At 36.3% G+C, this 19,530-nt stretch overlaps 1 protein-coding gene and 1 pseudogene across 6 annotated transcripts in view; one reads left to right on the top strand and one right to left on the bottom strand.

The window, feature by feature from the left end:
• LOC143544212 (peroxynitrite isomerase Rv2717c-like) overlaps window positions 1–18,267 on the bottom strand; it is a 44,517-nt gene extending 26,250 nt beyond the window's left edge. For 3 of the 5 annotated variants that reach the window (XM_077036362.1, XM_077036364.1, XM_077036365.1), the window contains exons 1-4: window positions 18,118–18,267; window positions 16,807–16,947; window positions 16,670–16,738; window positions 16,397–16,535 (exon numbers count right to left, since the gene is read on the bottom strand). In XM_077036362.1, coding sequence (XP_076892477.1) covers window positions 16,416–16,535; window positions 16,670–16,738; window positions 16,807–16,947; window positions 18,118–18,267 — 480 coding nt within the window. In that variant the 3' untranslated portion in view covers window positions 16,397–16,415. Of the gene's footprint in view, window positions 1–14,317; window positions 14,497–16,396; window positions 16,536–16,669; window positions 16,739–16,806; window positions 16,948–18,117 lie in introns of those variants that run through there. The other 2 variants (XM_077036361.1, XM_077036363.1) reach the window with 2 other exon arrangements.
• Window positions 12,993–16,018, top strand: LOC143544213 (succinate-semialdehyde dehydrogenase, mitochondrial-like; annotated as a pseudogene). The gene is made up of 14 exons (XR_013137210.1): window positions 12,993–13,110; window positions 13,253–13,352; window positions 13,451–13,716; window positions 13,812–13,874; window positions 14,010–14,339; window positions 14,431–14,502; window positions 14,618–14,684; window positions 14,755–14,840; window positions 14,924–14,989; window positions 15,068–15,168; window positions 15,331–15,416; window positions 15,500–15,606; window positions 15,699–15,776; window positions 15,908–16,018. The product of XR_013137210.1 is annotated as a succinate-semialdehyde dehydrogenase, mitochondrial-like (transcript).
• Window positions 18,268–19,530: the final 1,263 nt, after the last annotated feature.

Below are 19,530 nucleotides of genomic sequence, written 5' to 3'. Positions count from 1 at the left end.
GAATGACATAAAATGAGTAACTCCAATGATGGAGATTGATATGATTCAGTTGATGGCTCAAGGATAGCAGATGATGATACCGAATGTCGTATCACAGATCACTGCTAGTGTTGATGCAAATGTGATCGCAGACTTATAGATCGAACAATCACATGATTATGAATATTTCAATTCTTAGTGTTATTACTAAGAGTGTTAATGTCCCACCGAATACTATTATGACTACAAGTATTAGTTATAAACTAAACATGAATAGTAGTCGTAATGAATTAGATCCGGTATGAAGGATATGTTTATCGGTTGTGTTAAGGGGATTATTAATAGTTTACTGATGGTAAAGGGAGGAATAGATTAGCGAGTGGATAGAAAAGATCGAAATGGTTAAGGATATTGGTAAGAGTCTAGAACATTGTGTAGTGAAATATGCTACAGATATGTTGGTAGATTATGTTGTATCGTGATGGAACACGATGGTACAAAATTATAGTTAGAAAATTATTGCTCAGATGATATGGTCAGGATTTAAAATTCTTGTGCTAGAGCACTTTTATTCGAGTAATTAAACTCAGAGATTGGAAACTGAGCTATGAAAGATAGAAATGTTGTGTGCTGATCACTTAGAACACACTAATCGTTTGAAGGAATTGTCATGTCTGGTAACTTGGCTAATTACTCCTGAAATTAAGCGAAGTGAGCGCTATATTGGGAGCTAACTCCATCGATAAGGAGTATAGTCAACCCTGTAAAATATACAACCTTTGGAAGGGTTGTGTCACAAGCCAGCATTGATATATTTGATTCTATAGGAAGCGGAATGGAAGGACGTTAGGTGAAACGTCGAGTGTTAAAGAAGGGAAATGATAAAGGTATAGTGCAAGATAGACTTGTGAATAAGTAGGTATGTCCTACAACCCAGAATTATACTAAGACTAGTTCTGGTGTGAAAACATGAACCGCATAAAGGGTCCTTCCTTAAATGTGGAAAATATAGTTATCGGCAGAAAGAAGAATGTCGGGTGATAGTAGGCCACAGGTATGGTAAAGATGGACGTAATGCCCCAATTGTATAACCAACTGAAGCCATGTGGACCGGCAACCCCAACCCATTCGTGTACAACCACTCCGAACCCAACAACCTCAATAACAATCCATCCAAAGAAATCAAATTATGCCAAACAGTTGTACTTGCTATGAATGTGGCAGTACAGAACGTTTCAAGAGAAATTGCCCAAAGTTGAACCAAGGTGTCGTTGGAAGACGAACCTCAAGACAAGCATCAACCTCGGATCAAGCAAGGAGTCGTGCTTTTGTGAGTAATTCGAATAAAGCACGTCATGATCCAAAGGTGGTATTAAGTACGTTGTAGTTTTAAATCAATGGGCTTCAGCGATATTTTTACGGTCGTCGATAGAAGTTAGTTCCTGCTAACCTCCTATCATTTGGAAAGATACCGATTAGTGAAACTATAGAACCCCATACGGTAGAATCGCTAACGGTAAATCCCTAATGGTTAACTAAATTGTTCGGAATTGTCCTATTACTCTGAACGATTAATCATTTCCTTATTGACCTACGACCAGTAAAGTTAAGAAGTTTTGACGTAATAGTTAACATGGATTGGCTAACTCAACATGAAGCTGAAATCAAATATGAAAAGAAGATGATTAGAAGCTCTCCTTCGGACGATGAAGCGATTAGATACAGAGAAAAGTGTACGGTATTATGTTACCACTCTAATCTCATCTTGAGATGTTATAATATTTACGACAAGAAGACGTGGTGTATTTAACAAACGCGATTGCCAAAGTATTTAAAAGAAAACATATAGAAGATGTTTCAGTGATACTTAAATATCCAGAAGTTTTCCCAGAAGAACTTCCTGGATTACCGCCAACCCGACAGGTCGAATTCAGAATCGATTTAATACCTCAAGCTGGCCCTGTTGCTAAAGCATCTTACCGACTTGCGCCAACTGAAATGCAAGAATTATTGGATAAAGGTTTTATACGACCTAGTTAGTCGCCATGAGATGCACCAGTGTTATTTGGGAAATGAAGGACGGAAGTGTTAGGATATGTATTGATTATGGAGAATTGAATAAAGTGACGAACAAGAATAGGTATTCACTTTTTCGAAGTAAATGATCTGTTTAACCAACTGCAAAGGGCGATTTATTTTTAGAAAAATTGGTCTTAAATATAGTTATTACCAAATGAAAAATCCAAGAGGAGGACGTTGCAACAACAGCGTTTCGGACTCGCTACGGCCACTATGAATTCTTAGTTATGCCTTTCGGGCTAACAAATGCGCCTGCAGCATTCATGGAACTCATGAACCGAGTCTGTAACTTTATTTTGACAAATTTGTCATAACATTCATTGATGATATTTTGATATATTCGCAACGTAAAGAAGAGCACGATCGACGGTTAAGGAAAATTGTGGAAGTGTTAAAGCAAGAGGAGTTGTACGCGAAGTTTTTGAAATGTGATTTTGAATAAAGAATGCATAATCCCTTGGTCATGTTGTAAAGCAACAAGGATTTCACATAGACCCAAATAAGATAGAAACCATTAAAATTGTGCCAAGCGCCGATTTTAAGTCTCCCCGATGGAGACGATGGTTTTGTCGCGTATTGTGACGCATCGCGTAGAGGGTTAGGATGCGTGTTGACGCAGTATAATAAGGTTATAGCCTATACTTCCCGACAGTTAAAAGTACACGAGAAAAATTACACTACTCACGACTTAAAACTGGGAGCGGTTATCTTCGCACTTAAAATCTGGAGACATTATCTCTACGGTACGAAGTGCACCATCTTCACCGATCATAAAAGTTTGCAGCACATATTCGATCAGAGAACTGAATATGAGGCAACGAAGATGGGTCGAGTTGTTAAGCGACTATGACTGTGACATCCGTTATCACCCCGGCAAGGCTAACGTTGTAGCCGATGCCTTGAGTAGGAAACATCGGGTTAAGCCATTGCGAGTGCGAGCACTGGGGATGATAGTCCAGTCTAATCTTTCGGACCTGATTCGAGTCGCTCAACGTGAGGCGTTGAAAGAGGAACAATTGGAAAAGGAGGGACCTTACGGCAATGAGAAGAATTTCGAACAGCGCGTGGACGAAATTCTCTACTTCAAAAATCGGGTTTGGATCCCGACCCTCCATGACCTTCGTGATTTAATCATGGACGAAGCGCATAGATCGAAATATTCCATACATCTGGGATCGGATTAGACTATTGATGATGCGAATATCTGAAAGGATCTTATTAATGGCTGAGTTGGAGAAAGATATGGATACGTATGTTGGAGGATATTTGAGTTATGCAAGAGATAAGGCTGCACACCGAAAACCCTGGGGAACGCCACAACGACAGAAAAATTCGCCAATGATAGTGGGAATAAATTACAATGGATTTCGGGACGCAAATTCCCATGATATATCAAAGGCATGAGGTAAATTAGGTAATCGAGGATCGATTAACCAGTCCTCGCATTTCATCCCAATCTATGACGATTACCACAATGAATTCTCGCCCAAATTCATGATGATGAAATGGTAACTCGTCGTGGAGTACCATTTTCAATGATCTCAGATCGAAATAGTCATCCTACTTCCATTATTGGAAGGAGGGGAAGGAAGCATCGAGAGCTTGAAGCTTTCTATGGGTGAAGTAGTTATCACCAATTTGTTAAATTGAAAATGGGCGTCGATCAAGCCATAAGATTTGAATTGATTCGAGAAACAACCAATCGGATTTATAATGTTTAAGAGAAGTTGAAAGTAGCGCGAGGTTGGCAAAGGATTTATGCCAACGTTCAAAGGAAACCATTGTCACTGAATAGAGGTGACAAGGCATTTTAAGGCATCACCTTAGAGAGAGGTGATATGAGGTTTGGCAAAACCGAAAATAGCTTCTTAATATATTGGACCCCATGAGAACTATCTCCATGGTTGGTCATTTAGTTTATCGATTAAAGTACTTCAGGGGCTAAGTACTATACATGATATTTTGCCATGTATACGGATTGAAAAGTGCCTAAGCGATGAGGCAACGAAAGTACTAGTAATAGAGGTACTCATAGAAGACATGCTTGATATCATAACTAATTCCGTAGAGATAGTAGACGGGAAAACTAAACAGTTTGGACATACCAAGCTTTATTAATTAAGATTAAGTGGAATTCACAGCGAGGACCAGATTATACTTGGTAACGCGAGGGTGAATTCTGAAGGAAAAACCCCCCACCTTTCTCTCGAAAGGAGATAGTGGGCGTGTAAAATTTCGAGGACGAAATTTCTTAACGGGGGGAGAATGTAACGATTCCGACGAAACCAGGTATACCCTAAACGGTAGACGTTAGTTACGTCATATGTAATGTCGGGTACATGAGTTACCATGGTAATTATACGAGAATACATGGTTCATTGTATTGATTGTACGTGAATATATAATTCACCGTATTGAATATGCGATCAAACGATCGATAGTTATTGAAACCCGAATGAATCGAGGGTTCAATTATAGATGAGATATATGATATTTAGTGATGTTACGAAGTATTAAAGCTTCGGGATAAGTGGATTAAAGCACAGAAAAAGGATTTCAATTTAATAGTACGTCGGTACGTTAAACGAAACCTTTAATGCCAATCCGAGCAAGAGACGATCGATCAAGCCGAAAAAGATGCGTAATAACTAATAATATGACGTTTTAAGTTAATGAAAGTCATGGTTTAAGTTTTTGAAGTTTTTAAATCGGTTTTATATAAATTTCATTTTTAAGCCGAAAAACGACCGTTTTAGCCTCGTTTTAAGCCGAGTTAAACATTTAACCGAAAAACGAACTGAACCAGATTATCCAAAACATTATCCGGATTCCCGAAATCCAAACATGTGGCTAAGATTGGAGAAGTGGGTCCCACCCCACCCCTCCTAAATCCCGATCGGAATAAGTGAGGGTATAACCCCCTCATTTATTTTTTTACAACAAGCCATGGCATCATCCATCAATCCTCTCCACACTTTGATCAAAAACCGAGACTTGTATCAAGAAAACCGAGGTAAAAAGTCGAGTTATTTACGTTTCCACCTTTGTTTCTTGAGTTTGTTTGCAAGAAAATGAGGTTTCTAAGATGAAAACCGATTCTTGCGTGATCAAGTGATGTATACGGGTTATACAAGGGATCTTGGTCCAAGAAAGGAGTTAAACGAATCAAAAACGAATTGTTACGGGTTAAATCTTTGTTTTCGTATCATAACCGTAACCATGAGATAAATGGCTTGATCGTGAGTGTAACTTGCTTGGTATTGTGGTATGTTGTTTGTAGGCTCTGTATTTAGTGGTAGATAAGGCGGAAAGACGAGTTTGTAGCTTGTAGTGGCGGAAAACGAAAGGTATATTCGGTTATGTTCGGTTTTGGGAAATTTGGACAGATTGTTGATGCTTTAGAGTTAGGTCATGAAATTTTACAGAGGTGTTAAACACATGAAAATATGATTTCTGTGAATTTTTGGTAATTTTTGGATAAAGGATGAATATTTGGTGAATTTAATGCTCGGTTTTGGCCAAAAATGGTGAAAAATAGTTAAATATCATGAAAAATTCTGGAAAATTTCAGATAAGCTTTTTATATCATGTATAAGTCACACACAAAATTTGAGTTCAGTTGGAGAAGTCTAAGTAGGCTTTTCGGTTAAACGAGTTCTAGGGTGTTCTAGCTCGGTTTTAGTAAAAATGGCATGTAAAAGAAGATTTTGGTTCTGGAAAAATTACAGGGGACTATGTGGATGGAAGGGGACATCCAGGAAAAATTTGGGATTTTTCTAAGATCGTTTGGTATTTACGACATATTTAGTGTTTAAATGGTGTTTAAAAATAGATAAATAAATTTTAAATATAAGAATTAATTCTGGAAATATTTTTATAAAATTCCCCACTGTTAAAAAGTGATTTGTGCAAAATTTCAAGATCCGAGAGTAAACGGATAATTATTTGTGCTAATTATCAAACTTTTAAAGTTAAAACGCGTAAACCGGTGAAGTTCGCTTAAGCGAGCTGACTGGTGTTTAAAAACCCTAAAAATGAACTATTTTCATATAAATGAGTTAGACAAGTAAAAATAAATCATCCGAAAATAATTCGGATGATTTGAGTAATTTTAACCTATTTTAACAGTTTCCGGTACGCCAAAGACGGAAACGGGTCTCGCGGCCAATCGGGACGTCTAAACCGAGCTATAATTTCACATCTTTAATTAAATTATCAGTCAACCACTATTTTCGGGTCGTGTGTGACCAAACTCATTTTTGAAACATAAAAACGGATAACCGTGCTAGGCACGCAAAACGAGAAAAACGACTAATAGTAGTTGTGACCATGGAACTCTAAACAACATCACAATCTGAGTCCGGAGAAGTGTTTCTGGGTTAACCTTGCCCCCAGAACGGGTACAGTGCTGGGTTAACAGTGTCCCCAGATGTACCAGTTGATACGGTTAAAAGATTATATAAACAATAAGTGTATAATAACGATCTTAGGGATCATATTACAGATTGGACGCGTTAATTGATAATGATTGTTGTTATCTGCTTGCATGTGCTAAAGTGATTTTCACGAGCCCCTTTTTCTGAATTGTTTTTAAATATTTTCCCGGGGCGGAAAGCATGTTATTATTTAAATGTTTAAGTACATACTGAACGCATGGATTTGCGTGTATTTATAAATATTTGATTGTACGGGAATCGTACGGAATGGGTACAGGACTGGGTTAACAGTGTCCCCAGATGTCTTTGGAAGTGTTCCCGGGTTAACATTGCCCCCGGAGTGAGTACAGTACTGGGTTAACAGTGTCCCCAGGGGTCCCTAGAAGTGTTTCCGGGTTAACATTGTCCCCGGAGTGAGTACAGTACTGGGTTAACAGTGTCCCCAGATAATATTATATTATGATATGGATTTATCATGGTTTACTAAAATTGTGAAACTCACCAACTATTCGTAGTTGACCCGTTTTCTCACATGCTTTTCAGGTACAATTAAGATGAAGTGATTGCTTACGTGCTAAGTGCTTGATGTGTGTAAGATTTGCGTGCGGGATGTTAGGAAACATTATAACAGATAGAATTATGTATCGTATTGTATGATGTGTGTATCACCTAGACGGTAATGAAATACGAGATAATGAAATTTTGAAGTATATTAATGCATTCAGTTTTCTTTATAAACAATGTAGTTGATATCAGAGGTGTCTGTCGCATCCCGTTTACGTTTCCGCTGCGGTTGCGGGGTGTTACACTTTGGAAAACAAACATGTAATTTCGTCAGGAACGTTCTTGTTCATGTCAATCAGGTAGGCATTATCTTTTCTCTGAGATCTGACCAGGACCCATTCTTCTGGTATGACGATACCAGGTTTCAGAATCAAGCATTCTTTGTTGGTAAAGTGTGTGGAAAAACCCTTATTACAAATTTGTGACACGCTGAGCAAACTGTGCTTCAATTCTGGAACATAGTTAACATTTTCAAACTTTAAAACCCTATTACTCATGGTACCACTTTGTGTAATCTTCCCTTTCTCTCCTCCCGCAAAGGAAACATATCCGCCGTTAAATATTTGAATGTCACTCAGCTGAGATATGTCCCCTGTCATGTGCCTGGAACAGCCACTATCAACAAACCATGGTCTGATAATATTCCTCCATAGTTGTTCCTGCACAGTGTGCGAGATTAGTTAGTTTTGGGTGCCCAGTCCATTGTAGTTCTGGGTAAGCCTGACTTGGTCAACCAAGTTACGGGTTGCCATGACATATCATCATGATTATCAAAGATAGAGTCAGACGATGATAAGGACTTTGTTAGTTCATCATGATTATCAAAGATAGAGCCAGACGATGGGTAAGCCTAACTTGGTCAACCAAGTTACGGGTTGCCATGACATGCCATCATGATTAGTTTGACTATCTCCAATCTCGATGCTTCTAACTCGGCAGTTAGTTCAGCTATTTTCTTTTAAGCATCTAGATGGTGACAGCACTTTATGCTAAAATCTGATTGCAATTTGGAAAAATCTTGTTTTTATGCCTCTATTTTGTCATTTAAAACCTTTTCAAGTTTCTTAAGTGTTAAGTTTTCATATTTTACACCCTCCATTTCCCTCATTAAGTTACTGTTATGTATTTTATACAAGCCTACTTTATCAATGCATGATTGAGAACAAAGTACAGGACTTACCTCAGTTTGTTTGGTGGAGGTGAAGGCCATGAAAGAATGCTGAAGATCCTTGACCTGCTCCTCAACTTCGTTCTCCTCTTCATCAACATCCATCTCAGCAAAATTTGCAACTTCATTGCTTAAGTTCAGTGCTGCCATTTGATCCTCCCAAGAGAAGTTCTGAACCACCAAACCTCGTTCAGCCGTACTTGAACTTGCCATGTTCTCTTCTCTTCCACCATTTACCGGAACCGTTGCCCTCTCTCTATTTCATTCTTTAGCTGGATTGGTACACTCACGAGCAAAATGATCCGGCTCATGACAATTGTAGCACCTCAGAGAGCTTTTGTTGAATCTCACTTTCTGATTAGAAGGCACATTCCAGTTGTTCATGGCTGTCCTCTTGGTGAACTTCTTTGCTCTAAAAACAGCCATGGCAATTTGCCATGAAATATCCATCTCCTCCACATCATCAGGATGTATCTGATCCAGCTCAGCAGCCACCACGGGTTGCACTAGGTCTAGAAAAGCATTATAGCAGTTCATAAAACCTGCCATTAAAGCTATGTTCTCTTGAGTCTCTTTGAAAATAATAGGAATTTGAATGGGAGACTGGCTGGAGGTGGCCACAGAAGCTTGCGATTTCGGTGCAGGAGTTGATTGTGGAAAGAAAACAGTGGCAGCTAGTGTAGGTTGTGGAATGGGTTGACTTTGAGATAAGCTGAACACGGAGAAAGTCTGTTGAGACTGCTGCGGTTGGGCTGGCTGACCTTTGAACAGTGAGAAGTTGTCTTGTGAAACTAGAGCATTGTTAGCCGTAACTCCATAACCAGCAGTATTGTAGGTACTTGCATGATTGATAGCGCGCTGCTTGTCATCCATGTCACAAGCCTTGATAATCGCCATCACCTCAGAGAGAGTCAGTCTAGCCAGATCCTTGGTCTTCTTACTAACAGCCACATTTAAATCCCAGCTCTGTGGCAAAGAGTTTGCCAGCTTGTTGTTGATCTCATCAGATGTGAGGTTTATATTTGCAGACCTAATCTCCGTGATCAACGAGATGAACCAGTGAAGCTGTTTTTCAAGAGACTCTCCCAAAACATAGTTGAACATGTTGAATTGTTGTCTGAGAAGATCTTGCCTGCTTCTCCTCATATCTTCATTTCCTTCAAACACTTCAATGAAAGCCTCCCAGAGTGCTTTAGCAGAATTCAACTCTCTAAATCCCAAGGCAATTTCAGGTGAAAGTGCCATGGTCAAAGTAGCCAGAGCCTTCTCATCTTCCTCAACAATGTCAAAGTCAGCATTTGTATACAACTCAACTAGCTTTGTCTCCACTTCTTTGGAGCCATCCCTTCGATAGGTAATAACCTGATGACCTCTAACTATGCTTCTCCACAGTTTCGCATCCTTTGCTTTCACGTACTTCTCAAATCTGAACTTCCACTCAGCAAACCCTTCTGATGTTAGTAGACGGGGCACACGAGTGGTAGTCCCCATGATGGAGTCGAGTTCTTGATGAAGTGTTGCATTTGAAGACATACTGACACCTGATAGATCCATGATATGCTAAAAGTAGTTTAATAATTATTAACTAAATTAACTAAAAATAAACACTAAGTAATACTCTAGACTCTCTAAAACTCGACTAAACTACTAACTGGCAAGTGAACCGATCGACTCTATTAAAAGCTAAGTAAGTCCGGATATCGAACCCACGAGACTCTCTAAATTACGTTTATTAGCTAATTAGACTCGACTACAAACACGACTTATTAATTTATATTTGTTTGGGGGGTTTTATTTGAAATACTAATTTAATACTATAATTAAAAACTAATTAAGAAAACAAGTAATTTAAAATGAAAGTAAGAGTTTGTTATTTAAATAAGATAAGACGATGATGAGAAAACTACCTAGGCTAGACTCCCCTAAATTTTAGTAATGAATTAACTCGGGAAAATATTTAGTTATGAACTGGGATCGTAAAATAGACACTTAAAAGAAAACCCGAGCAGGACCCCTGACCCTTCTCAAGAGACACCTGTGGGTTTCTAACAAGTTTTAATGCACACCAGTATTAAAAATCAAGTTCCCTTACGGTCACCTAATTAATTATGATCTAGTTCCTTTATACGAAATCCTACCTTACAGCGCGGAAATCAAAGACAATTCAAAATATTTAATTGATTCAATAGACAATAATAAATAATCAACCCTAGACGGACTTCTTACGAAGAACTAAATCTAGCAAGATTAAATAATAAAGATCTATCAACAACCTAGCACTTTACAGATTTTAGGTTAGCAGCACAGTTAGTTTTATTTGACAATATTATTCCTATGATCTTATCATGACATCAATCATAAAATAATCAAGAACACAAAGTAATTGACCTAATAGCAACCTATCATATGACAAACAATAATCAAGGAAAGCTATGGAATAAAACTCGTCAAACAATCCTAAGCATTCATACGCATCAATTTAATATATTTAAATCTTTTACTAAATCATAAAAAACCATAACAATAAATAATCCCATATCAAAACAAAACATCAAAGTAGGTTCATCATAACCTAGGCAGTCTAAGGGTTTAGCCAACAACCATATTCATGACCAAAAGATAATAAATAGGTTCAAACAATAAATTTATAACAAAAATAATAAGTTCAAACCAAATAATAAAGATGTTTGGATGAGTAGACGATGAACCCGGACGCTGTCAACGACTTTCTTTCTCTTTCTTTTCTGTAGCCAGCTCCCCTCTAAACCTTCTGTTCGTCCCTCCTGATCACGGCTCCAAAGAAAATTAATTATAATGATTCCTTGATTGGCGTCTGCTCTTTTACTCTTTATGATGACTTTTTATATTAATCCTCGTAACCGACTTCGTATATTATTCTCTTGATTCCTTCACATGGGCCTGGGTTCAAATCCATTCGATTTGTTCGGCCCTACCAATTAATAGGTCAACAGAAAATATATAAATTAATGTAAAAAAAAACAAAACATTAATAATAGTGAGTGAGCATATGGACCTCACGTGATTTTTATTTTATTAAATATATGCATATTATATTTTAGTAAATGACTTATAAATAACTCATAAATATAAATATATAAGAAAATGATAATAATAATAATAATAATAATAATAGTAAATACACAGTTTATTTTAAGTTTCACTTGTTGTCTCAATCTTTGTATAAATACCGTGTTTTAACTCGTTATCTCTTGAAATCATAAAAACCCACATATGAACCATTTAAGAATAATATTCAATAAAAACCTGGTTCAAAGATATTTAAAAGTGTTGGAAATATATATATAACAATATGTATATTTTAGATCACATCAATCCATAATATACTTAACCGAAAACTTGACAGAGAAACCGAAAACAGCAAATTTCTTCCGAAAACACAGAATGTTGACCGAGAACTGTCAACAATATCCGAAGACACACAAAGTTGCCCGAGAACGACGAAATCAACCCGAGAACTTGAAAATTCTCTCGAAAACCTTGAATGTTAATCGTGGACCTTGAGATCTTCCCGAAAGCCTTGAAATCAACCCGAGAACTGAAACAGATTTGCCGAGAACTAGAAATAGTTCAAGATATGGTAATCTTGAATATTTAACTAAATCCCGAAAATGATAAGATTTAAATTAAACACGAGATTTACCAAAATCTATTCCAAACCAAACTTTCACCAGCCGAAGAACACGAAGAACAATCTTCTTCAAGCTCCAAAAATCCTCAACTAAAGAAAAAGAAACAAACACCCGTAAATCACTGTTGGAATCCTTGATATCACTAATAACCGAGCCTAGAATAGGTCTATAGGCTCTGATATCAATTGTAAGTCCCGTGACGGTTCTTTCAATGTGATTTCAAGATACTCAATGATTAGGCGGAAACTAATCACTAAGTCGATTCTATAAAACAACCAAGAACACACAGAAAACAATGAAGAAGCTTCAAAACAATTAGGAAATATAACCAACTATGACCGACTTGTCATTATTGGTCCCTCAAGTATACCGACTTGTGACTTGGAATCTTAAATTACATCCAACAATACTTTTATTGGAATTGCTAATTTTGTATTTGGTTAGTACTTCAATCTTTATTATTACAGGCAGGAAATATTTGGACCTGTTATGCCTGTTATTCGGTTTAAAACAGAAGAAGAAGCTATACAGATTGCTAATGACACTGAATCAGGTTTTTATATATGATCCATATATTGGTCTGATCATTTACGTCTTTTTTGTTAATTAGTTAAGATTAAAACATATATTTGATATAAACTTTGCAGGATTGGCTGCTAATTTGTTCCTGAATCAAGCAATGTGATTAAATCAATTGATTATGAAAGATATTAATTTAATAATTAGTCGATCGATTGATTAAATAAAGAGTAGATAGAAAATAAAAAGTGTATATCTTGATTCTCTCAATCAAAATAACATTTATTTAACTAAATGTATTCATCCACCTATGAATTCCTTGAAATTATAGTTTTTTTTTTATTTAAGTTATATTAATAAAACCCATGTGATAATCCTCAAATAAAAAAAACCTGTTGGAAGTCAACGGAAATACGTGTGGCTGGTGAACACAATTATAAATTCATAATCACCATTTGCACTTCAATCCAGGAGGACTCATATACTCTGCAAACAAGGTGCATTGATGAACTTGTTAGGCTTTCAATAGTTTTTTTTTCTTTTTAATATATATCAAAACAACTGGATTTTAGTGATTCAGATGAGCATGGAAACAGAAAATGTGGTCGCTCGCCTCCAGAGTTGTGGATTGTTTCGAACCAAAGGTCTTATCGGAGGGAAATGGATTGATGCATATGATGGCAAGACCATCGAGGTATTCAACTTCAAAACTCTGAATTTCAGTTGGCGGTCAAAATTGTTGCAACATAATTTAGTTAGCATCAACAGGAACTCTATCACCGGTAACTAACTTAGTTACTACTTTGATTACACACTAATCATATTAGTTGTTGTAGGTTTACAACCCTGCTACTGGAGAAGTTATAGCTTCGGTTGCGTGCATGGGCGAGAGGGAAACAAAAGATGCAATTTCTTCGGCCTACAATGCTTTTAGCCGTATGATCTTCAGTTGCTTACAATACAACTAATTACAATATAGCTTTAGCCATCATCATGTTATCATTATAATATGTTTCATCACATTTGTTGGGTAGATTGGAGCAAGCTTACTGCTGCTGAGAGGAGTGCTCGCCTACGTAAATGGTATAACTTACTGATTGAACATAAAGAAGAGCTTGGACAACTAATAACTTTGGAACAAGGCAAACCTCTAAAAGAAGCCATCACGGATGTTTGCAAATCATTCATGCTCTTCAACACAAATGCACAGGTTGAGTTCTTTGCGGAGGAAGCAAAACGCGTTTATGGTGATATACTTCTGTCACCACAGCCTGATCGCCGCATGTTTGTTCTAAAGCAGGTGGTTATTTAAGCCACAAAACTTGTTTTCAGTATATGATGTTGCATATGTTCTTTTTGAGATTTAGCATGACCAACGATTCCTCTAATTTGCAGCCTGTTGGTGTGGTTGGCGCGATAACTCCATGGAATTTCCCCTTCGCAATGATTACCAGGAAGGTAAAATATTGACTAATACTTATGAACGAGTCAATTTAAATATTCCATTCCTGTTTTATCTCAAACGGGTCAAGTAAATAGGTTGAACGGGTTGAGAGTTTCAAAAGGATAATCATTGAAATGATATTATATCAGGTTGCACCTGCTCTTGCCTGTGGGTGTACTGTGGTCATAAAACCCTCTGAGCTCACACCTTTGACCGCCTTAGCAGCAGCAGCTGAGCTGGCCCTTCAATCCGGAATCCCACCTATAAGTCTTACAAACATCCACCAGTGACATTTATCCTTGTGTAAAAGTTAATTTTGCGTCATTTTATTTAATCACAGGGTGTCTTAAATGTGGTAATGGGCTCCTAAAATCGGAAGTTGTATACTTGAAAGTCCACAAGTAAGAAAGATCACATTTACTGGTTCAACAGCTGTTGGAAAGAAATTAATGGCTGGTGCGGCTGAGACTGTTAAAAAGGTAACTTTTTTAAAATTCGTGTTCTCAGTTACTTGAAACTTTATTGCAATCCTTAATGTTTATAATAATAATAAGCCTATGATTATTGCAGGTCTCCCTTGAACTTGGTGGTAATGCACCTTTCGTTATCTTTGATGATGCTGACCTGGAAGCGGCACTAAGAGCGAGCATAAGTAACATACGTTCTAATATTTGCAAACATTGGTTACATACATGTATAAAATCTTTAAGAAAAACAGCAACTTTTTAACACGCATATTATTCTGTGATTATTTCAGTTGGCAACTAAATTTTATAACACTGGACAAACATGTATATGTGCAAATAGATTACTTGTGCAAGAAGGTATAACAAGAAACTAAAACCCTTATTATTTGTATCTTTCTTGAATGACAAGCAACTTCCATCTTTGTAGGCATATATGACAAATTTATAAATGCCTTCACAAATGCTGTTAAGAGCCTTAAAGTAGGCAATGGTTTTAGTGAAGGTGTGGCACAGGTACCCAGTTAGTTTACACATGCATATTGTTACTAAAAAAGTCAACTGCTTAAAAAAGTTAACTGGTAAATAATGTTTTGCAGGGACCACTTATCAATGAAGCTGCTGTACAGAAAGTTGAATCATTAGTGCAGGATGCTATCTCAAAGGTTTGATTTGATCATCATTATCTTGTAGTACAAAAATTACAGTTTTTATGACAATTGTAAACATATTGTTTGAAACAGGGAGCAAAAGTTGTTGCGGGCGGTAAGAGGCATAACCTAGGGTTTACTTTTTATGAGCCTACCATTATAAGTGATGTCAAGAATGAGATGCTTATAGCAAGGTAATCTCAAAACTTTTATGATAGGTTTTACTGTTATTTTGATGGCTATAATATTTCTTAAACCGGGCTGTAAGTCTGTAACAATAAAACTTTAGATTTGAAGTTATTAGAATTTTTAGTTTTGATGTGTATTTGACTAGCATTTCAATCTTTATATTACAGGCAGGAAATATTTGGACCTGTTACGCCTGTTATACGGTTTAAAACAGAAGAAGAGGCTATACAGATTGCTAATGACACTGAATCAGGTTTTTATATATAATCCACATATTGGTGACTGATCATATTAATTAGTTGGGATTAAAACATATATTTGATATAAACGTTGCAGGATTAGCTGCTTATTTGTTCACAAACAATATTCAGCGTTCATGGCGGGTGTGTGAAGCTCTTGAATATGGTATTGTTGGAGTAAATGAGGGGTTCTCTGCTTCACCGGTAGAAAGAAGTTTACCGTATTCAGTGGTTTCTTAAGACCTTAATTAATTAACTAAGTAGTATTATTGTTATTTTATTTGAACCATGTGCAGCTAGCACCTTTTGGAGGTTTTAAGCAGTCTGGTTTAGGACGTGAAAGTTCCAAATATGGATTAGATGAGTATCTTGAAGTAAGTACCCAACACACCATATTTGGTTTCATTTTTAGAATATGCATAAGTTATGTATATGTATTATATTCATGAACACCCTCAAATAAAACACACCATAATTATGCTAAAACATGATCAACGTTTTGCAGATCAAGTGCGTTTGTATGGGAAACATGGGCTGATACAAGTCTGAGGAGTCAACATGGTTTGACCTGGACTGAAATAACTGAAATACTTGTGGTTTGATTTCTGTTTTTTTTTTCAATATGTGAATAAGAATTCAAAAGCTCCATAAGCATATTTAAACATGTATCCATTTGGTGGTTTATAATATGGTTTTCAGGCTACTACGTGTCTCAAACAAGATAAACAATCATATTATAATAACCTAAGACATAAAATTTAGTAAATGGTCCTATTCAACACAAACAAAATAAGTTTTAGTTTTATCAAGCTGGCAATAATATAACCATTTTTTACTGTGACATCTGATGTGCAGTTCATCAACTAACCACTTACAATTAAATATGCAGTATGTAGTAAGTTGGTTGGGGAAACAAAGTCATATTTTCATTAGTTTCAGAATCAATGATGTTTTAAGGTATAAACATGAAAATGTGTTGTATAGATAAGAATACCTGATCATAATCAAGACCTTTAGAGCTTCTTAAGAGAAGCTTTCAAATGCGGTTGAAGACTGGTGAGATTGGTAGCCATCTCAACTACATAAGATAATTCTTCATTAACCAAAGTAAAAACTCGAGTTATCTCTTTAACCTGTTCAACAAACAGAGCAAACTACCAAACCTGCATAATCTATCTTACAAGTGGCAATTTCAACCCATTTAAGATACTTCGCTCTAATAAGTCAGTATTAAAAAGTTTAATTATTTGTACTGCATTATGATTACCTTTGAGGCATTTCCAACAAGCTCACTTTGAAGCTTCACCACTTTGTTTTCTGCATCATATGTTCCTTTCTGCAATGGAAAACTAGGATTGATGTTTGACTTAAGTAATATTAATCTGAGAAGGTAAACGCGATAACCTGAATTTCAACAAGACCAGTGCTCTGTGCGATGACAACCTCAATAGTTCCATCAGGTTTCGGCCTCCAGTAACCGCTCTCAGCATGTATGGGCTCTCCAGAATTCAGTTTCCAAGTCTTCTGAGTGTAAGCTATTACAGGCTTCTCTCTCATACACAAAATTCGTTTCATTAGTATGCAAATTCAATAAAAAAGTTAATATAACTTTAAAAGTTCCTACAAAATGCAAGTAAATACAATATCCACACATCATACATGAATAGAAGAATGAGCTAACAGTATCTTAAGAACTTGTTTACAGAAAACTAAACAGATAATGGCAGGGGTGTTAAACGGATCGTGTTCATGGGTTGGAATCACGATCTAGAAAATTTGACGCAAGCCCGAAAATCGTGTAAGACATGTCAGCTTGAACACGACCCACATACTCACGGGTTGACCCAAAAACGACCTGTTTGACACGAAACTTTTTTAAATTTACAGTTTTACAACAAAAATACAAATTTATATAAAAAAATCACATTTTAATCATAAAATCTTATGTCAATTTCCTGTTCAGTTTTTTATTTAGGCATGAGATACTCAACCAATTTAAATTATTACATAAAACATATTTCAAAAAACAAAATAAAAATAAATGAATCAAACAGTTCAGCCCACGAACCCGGCCCATTTAGCTGAACAGGCTGGCCGGTTCGACCCAAACTGTTTATACCTAAACCCAACCCCGTGAATTTCGTGTTAGCTATGCAGTTGATATCGTTGCTATAGCGGTTATCGAACCTCTAGCAAAATATCGGTCAAAATAGTAGTACCAATAATATCGGCTATATTGACCGATATATCAGTTTTTTAAGTCTTAATTGTCAATTCTCAGTGCTTAATGTTAGTGTTTTAAGTCTTATTACTTGCTACAATTCGATTGTTAGTGTTTTGTAAGTTGCAAAAGGTTAATTTGTTAATGGTATGAGGAGAGTATACTGAATAGTTAGCGTTGAATTGCTATATGTTTAAATTCAGCATGAATGATATTAAAATAACCGATATCTCAAGTATCCGATATTTTTCAGCATTAACTGCATAGCGTGTTAGGTTCGCGTTAAATTTGACATGTGACAGTAATTTGCTAAATTGGTAGCTATAATAATTAGGGCTTATTTGACCATAACACAATTGCATACAAATATGTTCAAACTGAAACGTTTAAACCAATAAATATCTCTCAATTGAGTAGTAGTTCAGTGAAGAATCAGAAGCAGTATCAACTAACTGTATAGTAGTATATTGGTAGAGGTGTATGTATATATATACCTTGTTGCCAGGATGAGTGAAATTGAGTTCTTCACCGTAAGCAAAGGAGGATATGGTTGGGAAACCACCTTCGCCTTCGCCTCTCCATGTTCCGATCAAATACGACAGCGGTTCCACCGCCGGATGCACCACCACCGTCTTTCCGGCCATCTTCCTGATTTTGATTAGTTCCTCCGCCCAATAGTTTTTGCGAGCAAAAACCAAAGTCTATGTGAACAATTCTGTTATCCTAACCAAATACGCATTGTTAACGGAGCTCGGACTTAAAATTAAACGAGACAACTTAGCTAGGCTCTAGCTTAATTTTGAAATTAAACGAGCTTAAGATCGAGCCAACAAGCCGAGCCATGACTCGAGCCGAGCTGGGTCGATTTTGGCCCGGTTATAAAAATGATCCAAATTAGCTCGGATGTTTCAAATCAACTTTTTATAGCTAATTTTATTCGAGCTTTTATCGAGCGAGCCACAAGCCTGAGCTTCAAGTCTCGAGCTTTTTAACAGCCCTACCTGACTATATTGTTTTAACAACCTGGTGTGACGAAAACCTCATTTATTTATTTTTATTATTTTGTATTTTATACCTCTATTTTCATCTTATATACCTTTATTTTTGACTTCTAATTTTTAAATCTGTGTCGTAAGGGTCTATACTAGGGTTGTTCACGAGTCGAGCAAAACCGAATGAAGGCTTGCTCGTTGCTTGGCTCGTTTACAATTGAACCGAACCGAACCGAATGGCTGAATTTTGAACCGAGCGAAAATCGAATCGAGCATTTTTTGATCGAGCATCGAGCATTTTCAAGCATTATTTATTTCTTTTTCACTTTTAAAATTTAGATAAGAAACAAGTTTGAAGGTTGTAAATAATATATTTTATAAACAAATTAGTAGTTATAGGCAAACGTGTAATAAGTTGTAATTTTTATGATAAATATATTTGAACTGAAATATAATGAAAATGTAAACAAACTTTTGGTATTTTAAAAACTTGAAGAACAAATAAAACTATGAAATTAATGGAACTGGTAAAAATTTGAAGTGTTATAAAATTGTATACTTATATTTATGTATGTTGTTTATATATTTATATATTTGTTCATATATAATTATATAAAAAATAAATTAAAAATATTCGAGCCGAACCGACCGGACCTTTGCTCGTTACTTGGCTCGTTTTCAAACCGAACCGAGCTTAGTGGCTCGTTTACAATCGAGCGAAAACATGAGCGAGCATTTTTCGAGCAATTGGATGGCCCTACTCTATACTCTATAATATAGTCTGGACTGTTATAATCAAGCTTGAAACCGTCATATTATAACTAGCCTAAAATATCATAACCGAACTAATTTCAACTAAAACAAATAAAAAAAATTGAAACCGTCATATTATTACTGAGCTTGAAACATCATAAC

The sequence above is a fragment of the Bidens hawaiensis genome, unplaced genomic scaffold (genome assembly GCF_021521415.1).
Source record: "Bidens hawaiensis isolate Kalapana, Puna unplaced genomic scaffold, B.hawaiensis_p1.1 tig00013494_1, whole genome shotgun sequence".
NCBI classification, from domain to species: Eukaryota; Viridiplantae; Streptophyta; class Magnoliopsida; order Asterales; family Asteraceae; genus Bidens; species Bidens hawaiensis.
This window is presented reverse-complemented; position numbering and strand designations above follow the sequence as displayed.